The 14,648-nt window shown below is 43.2% G+C and overlaps 1 protein-coding gene across 5 annotated transcripts in view; it reads left to right on the top strand.

Annotated features, from left to right (window-relative positions):
* MRPL39 (mitochondrial ribosomal protein L39) overlaps positions 1–14,648 on the top strand; it is a 128,543-nt gene that overhangs the window by 59,987 nt on the left and 53,908 nt on the right. For all 5 annotated transcript variants that reach the window (XM_068270580.1, XM_068270577.1, XM_068270581.1 and 2 more), the window contains one exon: positions 4,877–4,976. In XM_068270580.1, coding sequence (XP_068126681.1) covers positions 4,877–4,976 — 100 coding nt within the window. The remainder of the gene's footprint in view (positions 1–4,876; positions 4,977–14,648) is intronic.

The raw sequence follows: 14,648 nt of genomic DNA, 5'->3' as shown, positions 1-14,648 counted from the left end.
CACTACAATATATCAAATATTCCACCAGTGGCTCAGGTCAAACTAATTATAGTAAGAGAGAGAAAAAAGAAAGTAAGAAAAACAAAAAAAAAAAAAAACACAAGCACCAGCAAAAAACAAACTCCACCTACCCATCTTAACTTTAAGTGGTTAATATCCCTTTCCGACCACCCACTTATTTTATGGACATGCCCTCCATGCATGAGCCATCAGGGCCGGACCAAGCCAATGGAGGGGACAGGCCTCATGCACAAACAGGTCACATATCTAAGCTGAGAAGCAAAGCAATTACTCTTATTTCACCTTTCATACACATTCATATAAGTGCCTTCTATACTTCAACATATATCTATGCATCTGCACATTCATCCATCCATTTATCCTTACAATTTCAGTTGGTAATATAGTGGTTATTTGGTTCTTTTCTCCTCATCCCCTCCACTTCAAATACTCAACTACTTATTATATGTTACTTATTTTTTCCCATGCAATTTTCCATTCCTCCATTTGTTTGTTGGTGCCAGCATCTTCTACACTGCCCTCGCCACCTTGCAAAAAATCTGACATCATCCATATCCACTCTTCCATACTGGGAGCTTCGGGGTTCTTCCAGGATTTTGCTATAAGTTTCCTGGCCACAATTGCTGCAGGAATTACTAGTTTATTTGCATGTCTAAAGCGGTCAGGTTCCATGCAACTCAACAGAGCGGTACTGGGATGAAAAGGGGAAGGAAGTTTAATGAAGTCTCCTATCTCTCTCCAAAAGTTCTGTATAACCGGGCACGACCACCACATATGCATATGTGAACCAAACGCAGTAAGACATCTCCAACAGTTCCCATTTCCGCCTTTAAATTTAGCCATCTTAGAGGGTGTGAAGTACCATCTCGTCATGAGTTTATAATTAACAAGTTGAAATGAGGTATAGCTGGGGGTCCAAATTTCCTGGAATACTGCTCCCCAGTCCAAGTTTTGGATATGATTTAGGTCTTGTTCCCAGCTTCTACAGAACTTAGGTAGAGGATCAGTTTGACAACTGTCAAGAAAAAAATATAAATTTGCTGTCATTCCCTTCCCCACCCTCGAATGAAGAAAACACTTTTCATAAATATTTATGGTTTTACTTATATTATCCTTATGTTTGGAAAGGTAGCTCCTGACCTGGAAGCTCCACAGCCCATTATCCATTCTGACCATGTTATAAATCTCCCTCAATGTGGAATCTCTGTGGCCAACTAAGTCTAGGATTCTAACATCCCGAGGGAGCCCACATTCCTTGAGCCACCCCGAAGTTAAGCCAGGTTGAAAATCTGGATTATTGCGTAGAGTGGTTAGTAATGATATTTTATTGCTCTTTGACATAGATCTTATAACTTCCATGTGGGTTTTAATTGCAGGTGCTAATAATGGATGGCTGATAGAAGGGAGGAGTTTTGCTACCGTGTGGGGGTGCCATGAATCCAACATATCGTAATTAAACAGACTTCTTTCATATGTTGTCCAGAATCTCTTCGGGTCGCACATCCTGAGATCTAAAATTATTTGCAATTGGAAACATTGGGCATATCGTTTAATATTTGGTGCCCCCATTCCTCCCAATTTCTTATGCCTGCTTATTATCTTGTATGAAATTCTGCGGTTTGGTGTTCTCCATATGAAATTTTGAAATATATTGTTCCAGACATTATACCAATTCCTTTGGATGTTTATTGGCAAATTTTGTACTGTAAATATTATTTTAGGAAGAATTTTCATTTTTATAAAGTTGATTTTCCCAATTGTGTTAAATTGGGCATTTTTCATTTTACTCAGTATCTTCTCACAATCTTTTTGCACTGGTGTATAATTATGTTTGAATAGATCATTGAAATCACTACATAAGTTGATACCGAGATATTTAATATGAGAATTGGTATAATGAATGCCATACCTTAGTTGTAGGGTACTCAATATTTCGGCGGGACTTTTTATGTTTAATACTGTAGTTTTAGAATTGTTTACTTTATAGTGACCTATTATATTTATCTAATTTATTTCATGTATGTAACCCAGTCATCCTATGTAGGGACTATGGAGAACATATTAATGTGGACCTGATCTCTTGCACAGGACAGAAGAAAAAGAGAGAAATACACCATGTATGTGTTTAGAGAGTTTAGCCTGTCTGATTCCCCCTCATCCTTGACAAATCACAAGTTGTAATTTGATCCCTCAGCTCTGTCACCTGACTGCCACGGCAGAAAGGTAATTGAAAAACACAATATGTTATCAATATGTCTGCTTCCATGAAAGTGGGAAGTAGACAAGTTATTGCAGGATTTGTATCAGCTGTAACAAAGACATATTTTTCTTTATATGTTATTATGATGTTGCTTATTTTTCAGAGTAGAGAGGAGTTCTGAGTTCAGGTCCGCTTTAACTCCTGGGCCTAAGGAGTTTGCAATCTAATGTTCCTAATATGTTTGCAGAAAAATACACATCCTTAGAGAGGAACTGTAGTGAAAATAATGTAATAAAATTGCTTATTTTTTATTACAATATTTATTCTTAAAGGATACCACAACTGACATGTGGCATAATGAGATAGACATGGGTATGTACAGTGAGGGTCACACTGTAGTCACTTCCTGTCTGAGTCAGGACTGAGTCAGCCACTTACATACCTGATATTTACCTCTTTCAGGCAGAGAAAGAAAAAAAGGAACACAGCATAGTTATTTGTGTGCTAGGCACTGTACATACCCATGTCTATCTCATTATGCCACATGTCAGTTATGGTATCCTTTAAAGTATTTAGTCAGCGTTTGCCCATTGTGAAATCTTTCCTCTCTCTGATTCACAGTCTGAACTTTATCACAGGTGGTGGCATGTTTAGTCCTGTCAGGTGCAGCCCTGGAGAATGTTTGTTTACCGAGAGTCCTGAAGCCAGTACAAAATATACTTCTCCCAGAATGCTCTGGGGAAGAGGCTAAGCATCACTGGGAGGGCAATATTACCATAAAAGTGGGTATACTGAATAATTTACTGAGTTCTACTAGATGTCATTACAGTGCCTCTTTAACCACTTCAGGACTATAGGCTTCCCCCCTCCTCCTCCCCCCCCCCCCCCCCCCCCCAGAGACCAGGCTAAAGTCCACCTGAGCGGGTAGATGCGGCGATGGTTAATTACCCAGAATGCCGCTCTCCGCCCAGCTGTTCAACAAGCTCACAAGCTTCCTAATGGAAGTGCTCCATAGCGAGGCTTGCAACGCGTCCAATAGTGGCTTGTGAGCTTGTTGAAACGCTGGACGGAGAGCGGCATTCTGGGTAATTAACCATCGCCGCATCTACCTGCTCAAGTGGAGCAATTAGAGCTAATTTGAATCAAGAGTAACCACCATGGTTACTTGGAATTAATCCGTGGTTAGCAAGGCTATTGCCTAGCAACTGGGAGGGGTGATCAGGACACAAGACAGTTGGAACTGTGTCTCATGCTCTCTGTCACCTCCTTTCAACCAAATAGATGGCTGCCCTCATGAAATCACAACCATTTGCCTGTTCTTTTGAAACAGGGTGCAGTATTCTCCTCAGAATTTTTTTTCCAGCCGGGTGGCATGAAAAAGTAGCTGGGTGGCGCAAGATGAGAGAATGCAGGGCCGGTGCTTCTGTGAGCAACTCTGCTTACAGCATAGGAGGAGGCAAGCCAATGACAGCCGGGTGCTCACCAAAGCTAGCTAGGTGGAGCAACAGGCTAAAAGAGCTTGGGGAGAACATTGGGGTGGATAAGAGATTATATTACCTATCTATTTTAATTAACATAACTAATGTAACTTAATGACAGTATGTTTGTTTAGGCCCTCTTTTAAATTCCTCTTTAATATGAAGAAAAATGAACCAGCATAGAAAGGACCAGTGTGGTTTGCATTATAAAACAACATAATTTTCTTATGAATTTTTGTTATGCATGACTAAGGATTGTGTTGGGGGTGTGATTAGGGGTGTGGCAGGGGCGTGGCTTAAGTGTATCTCTTGGATATGGATATGGGGAAGGTGAGTTTCCCGCCATTATATGGTAGTGAGTGGAGTTCTTCTTTTAACACAGAGGGCTCTATCCATAAAAAACTTGTGGCGTAAATACTCGTAGAGGTAAAATACCGCAGTGGTATTTTACACTTCTGGGTGGTCATTCAAGAAAATCTTGCCAGCTGCGATGCAAGAGCGGAGATCTCCCGCTGAAAGCTGGCGGTAAGCTGTCGGAAGGCATGCGGAAACACTTCAGCCGGCAGAGTCCCTCCGTGCACTGCTCTCTCTGGGAGGTCTGTCCCATTCACTTGTATGTAATCCGCAAAATCAGAGGAAGCGGTATTTCCCGTCCACATACCGCTTCCTCTAAACTTTATGAATGGCCATTTTGTTACTTTTTTCTAGATAAATCTAGAAAAACACTGGAGAAGGCGGAAATTTCTCGCTCTGCTGGGGGATTGTAGATTTTCATGCGGGAACAGCTTTTATGAATGCCCACTTTGCTAAATGGACGGGAAAATCCGCTGTTTTGAGCGGAAACTTGAGGTAACCTTTTATGAATAGAGCCCAGAGTCTACAAAAGATTCCTCTTCTTTGTATTTGGCATTGAAACAAGTTTTATGCATTCTGGGAATTCAGGTGAATGTGTTCAATTCAAATTAACAGTGATGATATAAGCAGTCCAACTACTTCTAATAACCAAGTACAGTAATACAATTCAGTCCGTGGTCAGTTCAGTGAAAGGCCCTTTGTGATTGGTTGCTTCAGGGCAGTGCACTTGGCAGATGACAGTTGCTCTTTGCTCTGACTTGCTGAATGAGGTCATGTGACATTGCCACTAATGCGAATCGTTCTTCTTTTCTTCCACGCTCAGGCGTACTGGCGCTCCTGCGCGGCAATTCTTGGGCACGTCTTGGAAAAAGCTTTCAAAGAGGAGTTTGAGGTGCAGCTGGTCAGAGCTCCGGAAATACCAGGTGAGGTGTGACTGTTCTTCTGTTGTGTATAAATCCTAACCACAGTAATGTTTGGCATGTAGTGCTTCAGCGTGTTTCCCTCACTTCACCTCAACACCCTACATCAGCCTTCCAATAACCCTTTAGCAGCCAATTTATTTAGAGGCCTCCAGGTGCTCCATGTCATTTATTGTAGCACATTTTTATTTCTTATTTGTTACATTTCCATGCTTCTAATTAGTACTGCTGTAATGTTTATTTATGGCTACTTGCCACTAGGGGGCAGTGTGAGACAATAACAGAGGACTTCTGCTTTCAGTTTTTATATATTCTGCTAGCAGAGAGAGGTCAAAGCATTCCAAGAATTTACAGCACAAGGAGTTTTGCCGTTTGAGGTCAAAAGCAGAGCTCTTATCTCAAACGAGAGAACTCCTAGCTGCTTAATGGGTTAAATAGTAATGGACAAGGTTTTGTGTGCTGCACATCTGTATTGTTTGCAGTAAATATACATTTGTAGATTTCTTGGTTGTTTGCTGTAGCTCCATTTCATGTACAGAGGACAGAGCAATTTTATTGGAGAGGAAGCTGTCTAGACTTCTATCCAATCATCACCCATATGTGGTGGCTGGGGTGGGGTAACAGTAGTATTTCTATGTTGGCACAGATCACCTGACCCGACTCCTCCCACTGCTAGTAAGAAAGTAACTCTTTATGCCCTGCAGGGCAGCTGCAGCTGGACCTTGTAATAAGAGTCTGCTGTAGCTGCACTGCTGGCCACAAAGAGTTAATCTCTAGAGCCAAATCTACACTATACGATTCTTTGTGCGCTTCGACTACAATTCTATTTACCATTCGATTAAATCCGACATGTCCGATCGGGATTCGATTTGCCATTGCAAAAACAATGGAAAATTGAATTGAATCGAATCCTGATCGGACATGTCGCATTTAATCGAATCGTAAATACAATCGTAATCGAATCGCACAAAGAATCGTATCGTGTAGATTGGGCTTTAGTAGCATAGGAAGAGATTAGTGGGTTGACTTGGTACTTTTAAAGTGACACTAAAGCGAAAAACAAACTTATATAATGAATTTTATGTGTAGTATGGATAATAAATAGAACATTAGTAGCAAAGAAAAGAGTCTCATATTTTTATTAATTTATTTTATTATTTTTTTATAACATTGCATCATTCTTTAATATTTGCAGTTTACACATTACACTCCATTGTAAAATATGAAACTGTGCAGAGCTAATGACCCTTTGAACGTCTCTGCAGTAAAATCTTATTTGAAGTTGTCTTTCACTGTTTCTTTTATGTAAAAGTGATTCAGAAATTAGCACTGTAGCCGACCCAAGTTGGGTTTGAGAGATCAGAGAAGCTCTTTTGCATAGATTACAATGGAAGTTTCTTAACTCTTTCTGTACTGGAAACAATATGAGACTCATACCTTTGCTGCTAATGCTTTCTTATCTGTACTACACCTACAATTCATTATATCATAACTTTATTTTCACTTTGGATTCCCTTTAAACAATACCAGTTGTCTGGCTATCCTGCTGAACCTCTGCCTCTAATACTGTTAGCCATAGCCCCTGAACAAGCATGCCGCAGATCTGGTGTTTCTGACATTATTGTCAGATCTGAAAAGATTAGCTGCATGCTTGTTTCTGGTGTGATTCAGACACTACTGCAGCCAAATAGATCAGCAGGGCTGCCAGGTAAAGGAAAAAAATATGGCAGCCTCCATATTCTTCTCACTTCAGTTGACCTTTAAACAAATGCCTCACCTAAAAAAAAAGGTTCCCTTTAAGCAGACAAGGTGGGCTGGCAGGTGTTTGTGATCCCCTTTTAATTACCCATGTACAAGAAAGTAAAGTGAGGAAATAGATGCAGAGATGAAATGTGCGCGGTGTTAATCAGTGCGGGCATTGCGGCGCGTTAATGAAAACAAGGCATTGTAATGACTTGGTAATTAGAGGGTAGTGTTGGGTGGGCAGTGCCAGAGGAGGAAGATTGCTTATTGTGATCTCTCATTTCACAGCCTCTACCCAGCATCTGTCACAGCGAGACCTCGGCCCAGCGCGCCTCATTATTAAGCCTCGGCCATGTGTGTGTGGCGCTGGCTCTGTAATATTCCTCGCGCTAATTATCATTTTCTTATTGTTGATGTGATTGGGGTCACAGACTTGTCCCGTTCCTTCCCTGCTATCTGGTGTAATGAGCTCGTTGTTCTGCCATGTAATTCCATAAGCACAGATGGCTGCCTGAACTGTGTGGAGAAATACTCAGAGCGTGGATGTAAACACTCGATCCGTACGGCGGCCATCTTGGATTCACATCTAGTGTGAGTACAGCGGTGGGGGAAGCTGCTGGTAACCTAACCTCTGTTGTTTGCAGTGATGCGCTGCTTGCTCACCGTGTACATTTTTAAAAAACAAACATCCAGTAATGTGGGTGCTGGTTTATGCCAAAAGAATATCAGTAATGTTACCAATATTCTGCTATTGCCTTCCTAAAGCTATACCACCACATTAACCCTCCTCTACCTACACCTAACACTATCCTCCCCTTACCCACACCTAACACTTACCCCCTCTTATGACTAACACCAACCTCCCCCCACCTATGCCAATCACTGTAATGCCCTAACATTAAATTCTCCCCCTCCTATGCTTAACACTGACCTCCTCCCACCTACACCTAATATTAACCTCTTCACTACCTACACCTAGCACTAACCTCCTCAAGTTACACTTAGCACTAACCTCCCCTATTTATTCCCAACACTAACCTTCCCCTACCGATGCCTATTACTAACCGATAACCGATGTTGGGTTTGGCTACATAATGACTGAATAACGTTCCCCCTACCGCCTCCAACTGATATCCATAGTTTGGCTACAGGGCCGCTGGAGGTCCCAAGAATAGGAACTATGGGAAGATCTCTCTAATAGGAACATAAACAGCAATGAAAACCCAAATAGTTTCTAATCCCTTTCCACACTGACCAAAATTAAAATAACATTTTCTTGAACTGAGGAGTAAAAAAAAACACCTTTTGCAAATTGAGTCTGATTCACATGGACAGCAGGCGGCGTTGGGGCGGCCGGAAGCCGCGTCGTCATGTGGGTCTCGTTTGGGGCCGGCGGTATGGCGATCGTCGTTTCCGTTGCGATCGTCGTTTTTCGTCCCCCGGGGACATGAAGCCGCGGCGGCTAGACAACCCTGGACGTCGCATGCAGCTTCTAAGGCCGGCCGAAACAATTTGTTAAATCGGGATCGGAATGCCACGTTTGCGCAATCGACGGTAACCGCGTGATGCTATATGCTCCCATTCACTTGAATGGGAGCTTTTAGCTGACGAGTCCTGAACGCTTGGCGGTAAACGCCACCAAGCGTCCGTGTGACCCATCCCTTAGTGGTATTTGTGAGCTCCTGTGACACAGCCGCCTTTAGGCTTTGCTGTTGCTGTAGCAACAGACAGCTGTATGCAGACGTACAACAACTTGGCAGCCGATCGACCATCCGATTTCATGATTATAATTGGATGAAAATCGGTGACCCAAGTGCATGCCCGAGCGATGATTCAACCAATTTCAGTCTGAAATTAGTAGTTGTAGGAGAAAAGCAAACCGGGCACCAATAGTTTGCAACACACCAATTTATTTCATCCCATCCATAGACAAACACAAGCAACAGGTAGCTGGTCTAACAGCCGTTTCGCAAGCTAGGTTGCTTGCTTCCTCAGAGACAACTAGAGCTAAATGACAGACACATTTAAATAACCGAAAAGTGAAAGCAGGCGGAGATAGTGGGGGAGGGACTCACCGCAGCTGAATCCGGTCTGTTGCCGAGTGGTTCGCATGTCCTGGATGCCGCCCCGAGCCTCCGGCGTGCACTGTGGATAGTATCCGCCCCTTTCGGGGCTGAATCAAGCAGGAATTTCCTCCTACTGGCGTCACCGCTCCAAATCACGGTGACGTCACCTACTCTTGCGTGCTTTCCGCCGGGGGTATCAACAAGCCAGAACTTGCGCTCCATGCTAGTCAGTTGCCATGGCGTTGCGCAGCACTTTGGAACGTCCACTTCCCCTATGAAAAAAGCACAACATAAATAAACATGAGTGACATATATAAACATATCAAATACCTTTATAAAATTTAAAAAAGTCTGAAATTAGTTGCATGAATCAGCCAGACATACTGCAAGATGTCGGACTATCATGTGCGCGGTGGTAACAGTGAGCGACATTGGGACGAACGACGAATGTGACAAAACCGTCAGCGATGTTCCCACAATGTATAAATGTGCATGTATACATTACCTGTCCTGTACATCTTCCGAATCTGCCGTTCTTCCGTTAGCCCCATACCTGCTGCCGACGCATGTGACGTGTGCGTGACGCACGCACGCACCACACGGGAACAGCGACACGGCGGCAGGTTCAGCCAATTCCCCAGAGATTTCAGCATGAAAGGATTCGGGAATTGGCTTGTGGTGTATAGACAGGCAACAGATCTGTCTCTTGGTTGATTTGCCCATACATCGTCTGGTGTATGCCTACCTGTACACCTGGGATTGCTGGCACCACCACCTGTGACATCACACCAAGAGAGTGGCCCCCATTAGCAACGCTGTGCAGGTGCACACTCTGTGATGTATTAAAGGGGAAAAACTGTAAAATTTAAAATATGTGCAAACATATACAAATAAAAAGTACATTTTTTCCAGAGTAAAATGAGCCATAATTTACTTTTCCCCTATGTTGCTGTCACTTACAATAGGTAGTAGAAATCTTACAGAAGTGACAGGCTTTGGACTAGTCCGACTCTTTATAGGGGATTCTCAGGGATATATTTATTTTCAAAGCGCTTAGTGAATGGCAGTTGCCCTGTCCAACTGCCCAAAAACTGTGTAGGGAGCAGGGAAGCCAGGCAGCATCATTGTTTAAATCCTTTTTCAGAAATATCTTTATAAAGAATAATAGCCTTGCTGTGAATCCCCTATCAAGAGATGGACAAGTCCAAAACCTGTCACTTCTGTTAGATTTCTGCTGCCTACTGTGACAGCATTATAGGAAAAAAGTAATTTATGGCTTATTTTACTCGAGAAAAATGTACTTCTTATTTGTATATGTTTGCACATATTATAAATCTTACAGTTTTTCGCTGTAGTGCCCCTTTAAAGAGAAACTCCGACCAAGAATTTAACTTTATCCCAATCAGTAGCTGATACCCCCTTTTACATGAGAAATCTATTCCTTTTCACAAACAGACCATCAGGGGGCGCTGTATGACTGATATTGTAGTGAAACCCCTCCCACAAGAAACTCTGAGGACCGTGGCACTCCTGGCAGTTTCCTGTCTGTGAACCTTGTTGCATTGTGGGAAATGGCTGTTTACAGCTGTTTCCAACTGCCAAAAAAGCATGCAGCAGCTACATCACCTGCCAACAGTAAAAATGTCACCATGCAATGTCAGAATGTAAATCAGGGATTCAAAAGATGTTACAATGGGCAAACACTGACTAAATCATTTATACATAATTATTGTGAAAATGAAGCACTTTTTTTATTACATTATTTTCACTAGAGTTCCTCTTTAAATGTGTGGGGTATTAAATATTTACGTCAGTGTGATTTTCGCCGGGTTTATGCAGACGGTTTTGCTTTAGTATTTAGAGGTTTGCATTCTGAGCACACCTGCCTGACTCCTCTGATAAAATGTTATCACGCTGGGCGGATTGCTTTGCTCTGGAAATGGAGGATTCTGGGAGCCATGCGATACGAGCTGCAGAGTAGAGGGGAGACGAGGAAGCGTGTTGTGTAAGCATGGCACAGGCTGTGGATTGCCCCCTGCAGCCTCATCCATTGCAAAACACCACCGTGCACAGGAAAAGCAGAGATGCCTTCTCTATTGTACCGGCAGTGCTAATGTCATAAGAGGCTGCTAAGCCACATCGCTCTCACGCTTCTGCAGGCTGACGAGTCTCTCCTTAATACGCTCCCTGAAACAATCTCTTAAAGCTGAGCTCAGAGCTGACATTGCCATGAGAACCGCCTCCCAGACGCCAACAGACAGCAAGTGAGCTGGCAGCAGGCCTATTACGCATTCAGACCATCTCCTGTGCCTCTGTGTCTTCAGGCTAAATGCATTCACCGCATCCAACCAATCAGAATTCTTCTGATCTGATCTGATCTGCTGATCTGTGATTTGTTAATTGTTTACTAATTGTGTCATTAATTAATTGTGTTGGCAAACAGACTGGGCAGCTCAGTGGTATACTGGATAGCATTCTAGCCTTGCAGCACTGGGTCCCCAGTTTGATTCCCAGCCAGGGCACTATCTGCACGGAGTTTGTATGTTCTCCCCGTGTCTGCATGGGTTTCCTCCAGGCACTCCGGTTTCCTCCCACATCCCCAAAACATACAGATAAGTTAATTGGCTTCCCATTAAATTGGCCTAGACTATGATACATACACTACATGATCTATACATAGACATAGGACTATGGTAGGAACTAGATTGTGAGTCACTAGTTAAGTGACATGACGATGTACTCTGTACAGCGCAACGGAAGATGTCGGCGCTATATAAATATTAAATAATAATCAGTGTTCTCCCCAGAAATTTTTTCCAGCCGTGTGGCATGAAATAGTAGCCGGGTGGCATGAAAAAGTAACCGGGTGTGGAGAGATGGGAGAATGCAGGGCCGGTACTTCTCTGCGCAACTCTGCTTACAGCAAAGGAGGAGGTGAGCCGATGACAGCCGGGTGCTCACCAAAACTAGCCGGGTGGAGCACCCGGCTAAAAGAGCCTGGGGAGAACACTGAATAATAATAAAGTACATTGAAGCTTGGCCCTGGTCAAGGTAGACTCTCTTATGCACCTGTTTGTAAAAAGTTACTCCCTTTTCTCCCATATTGGTATTATAATGATGGGTTTATTTAAAGAGGAACTGTAGTGTAAATCCGCCAATTAAAATTGGATGTGTGTACTACACCCTTACAAACCAACGAGACAAACAGAGGGAGCACCTTTATCGCCAAGCTTTTTACTTTCACCATGGTTTCCGGCAAGCTTCCCCCAATTCAAGATCTTTTATGTTCTTAATTTACAAATTGACTTTTGTAGTGATGTCATGTTATCCCGGTTTATGTACTAAGGCAGCATAGCCCTCTAGCTGTGTAAACATGCCAATTGCCGATCGGCCAAGAACCCAGCGTGTGTAAGGCAGCCCTGACTCCTCACGGCAAGTGATCGGCCCATTGTTCTCCCAACTTATCCCGCCCACAGTGTGCCGCTATGCCTGCCGTCTCCCTAGCATTGAACATAACATGGTGTTCGTTTGCAACCGACATGACCGGAAGGCCCCAAGGGCCATGGCCTAGTGCTCCAGGAATGCAAGGGCAGGCTTTGGACAACATGGTGGCAGTAGCAGTTAGCCTGCTGGACATTCGTCCTGCTACACAGAGTTCGCACATAGCGGTGGGCAGCTACCAACAATCAGATCTGGCACTCGTGGGTTGAAGGGGGCAGTAAAAGGGCATTTGCAGTGATCTCTGAGCTGCGTGTCACTCACTGAATGTGCCGCCAAGGAGCTTACAATCTGATCCCTGCCATCATGTCACTAAAACTATACTCAGAGGAGCTTTCAATGTAGTCCCTGGCATCATGTCACTAACTGACCTCCGAGGAGTTTACAATGTAATCCCTGCCATCACTTCACTAACTGTCCTCAGAGGAGACTACAAACTAATCCCTGCTGTGTTGGGGGGAGGAGCTTAGGATGCTGTTGTCAGGGGGTAGCTGGTGATAGTGGGCATTGGGCGGTAAAAAGTACAAATCCGGCCCTGGCAAGCGTGCAATGTGTCAGCAAAGCCTCGGCCCTGCAATGTCACCGGAGCGATCGGGTGACATTGATTGACCGTGTGTATGGGGCTTTAAAGTTTTTTTGTGTTTTGATGACTCTGCATTCTAGTTCTCTAAGGGCCCTTTTGCACCGCACAGAGATTCAGCTAAATCGCAAAACGCTAGTGATTTTTAAATCGCTAGGTTTTGCAATTAAAGTGGTTTGAAAGTCAGCTTCTACTTCTACTTTGCTCTAAAAGATTCCTCACAGCTTTAAAGCTACTATCAGAAATTGTTTTCTGCAGAACATCACTGAAATGGTTAAACAGAGCACATTGTCCTGCTATTCAGCTTCAAATCCGTATCCAAACTGGAGATAACAGTATCCTTGTTTACATTTCAATGTTGATACATTTGTCTGTAATAAGTAAAAAACACTTTCTGAGAAGCTGTCTCTGCTTCAGGCACACACATAGTTCAGAACAACTCATTGGGAGATTTTAATATATAATAAAAAGCAGTTGGAATAAAATGCAATGGAAGCTTTCAGGGCAAGAAAAACTACACTTTAGAAACTTGTAATTTGTAGACAGACAATATTACTTGTGCATAAATGCAGATATGATAATTGTCTAAGCGCAGCATGAGTCTCCTCTGGACAGGTAGATAATCCCTGGTTAACCGTGATGCCACATTATATGGGTTTTTGGTGAGACATCTGCATGTCTTAATTGCTTTAACACCACTGTGTCGGTTTCCAGGGTAACGGTAGCCGGGCTGGTTGCCGGGAATACTATCGCTAGCTTTCCCCCAGCCTAGCAGCGTGTTGAGGCTAATCGGCCCTCTATGCTGACAAATCAAACCCGCCGTTTACATGTGCTCTCACCAAAGGTAGTTTATCCCGGACAAGAAAACTTTTAATCCTGCAAGCCTCACGCTGTGATGTCTGCTTTGTATCTATGTAATGAAAACAATAAACAGCGCGTCATTAAGAATGGATGAGGCCTCCGTCGAGAAGGCAGAATTATGAGATGAAATGCCATACATTATTAATTAATGGCAGATTTACAAGAAGGATAAGCAACTTGCTACAGTGCCAGCCTTGTCTGCCGTCCCCCCAGCTTGTACTTTGAACACGAGATAAATCCCGTGTTGTCGGGGCGTCGCAGGACATGGAAAATATGATCAAGGCATCTGAAATTGTTTAATACGTTCAATTTCTTCACGCTCGACGAAGATCCCCTTCCATCAATACTCTTCACAGAAGAGCCGGGGATTAAAGCCAGCGTCGCCGGTGATTTAGGCTTCTGTGTACTGATGTTAGCGTTTGGGGGATTGCAGTTAGTGGAAAAAATAACAAATGGTCTGCGCTTAGTAGTAGATTATTATTATGTAGTTCTATATATGACTGGCATGTTCTGCAGCACTGTACGGAGTACTTAGTCATGTCACTGTCACTGACTGTCCTCAGAGGAGCTCATAATCTAATCCTACGATAGCCATTGTCTAATGTCCTACCATATTATTATTATTATGTATTCATAATATAGCACTAACATCCTCTGCAGCGCTTTACAGATCACATAGTCATGTCACTGACTGTCCTCTGAGGAGCTCACAATCTAATCCTGTCATAGTCTATTGCACTTTATTATTATTGTTATTATGTATATATATATATAGCACGGACATCTTCTGCAGCACATTGCAGAGTACGTAGTCATGTCACTGTCCTCACAGGAGCTCACAATCTAATCCTATTATAGTCTTGGTCCTACCATAGTCCTATTATTGTGTACAGTATTTATATAGCCCAGAGAGGTGGTCAGTGAGAT

Source organism: Hyperolius riggenbachi, chromosome 2 (assembly GCF_040937935.1).
Source record: "Hyperolius riggenbachi isolate aHypRig1 chromosome 2, aHypRig1.pri, whole genome shotgun sequence".
Taxonomy (NCBI): Eukaryota; Metazoa; Chordata; class Amphibia; order Anura; family Hyperoliidae; genus Hyperolius; species Hyperolius riggenbachi.
Note: the sequence above shows the minus strand (reverse complement) of the source record. Positions and strands in the feature narration are given on the sequence as shown.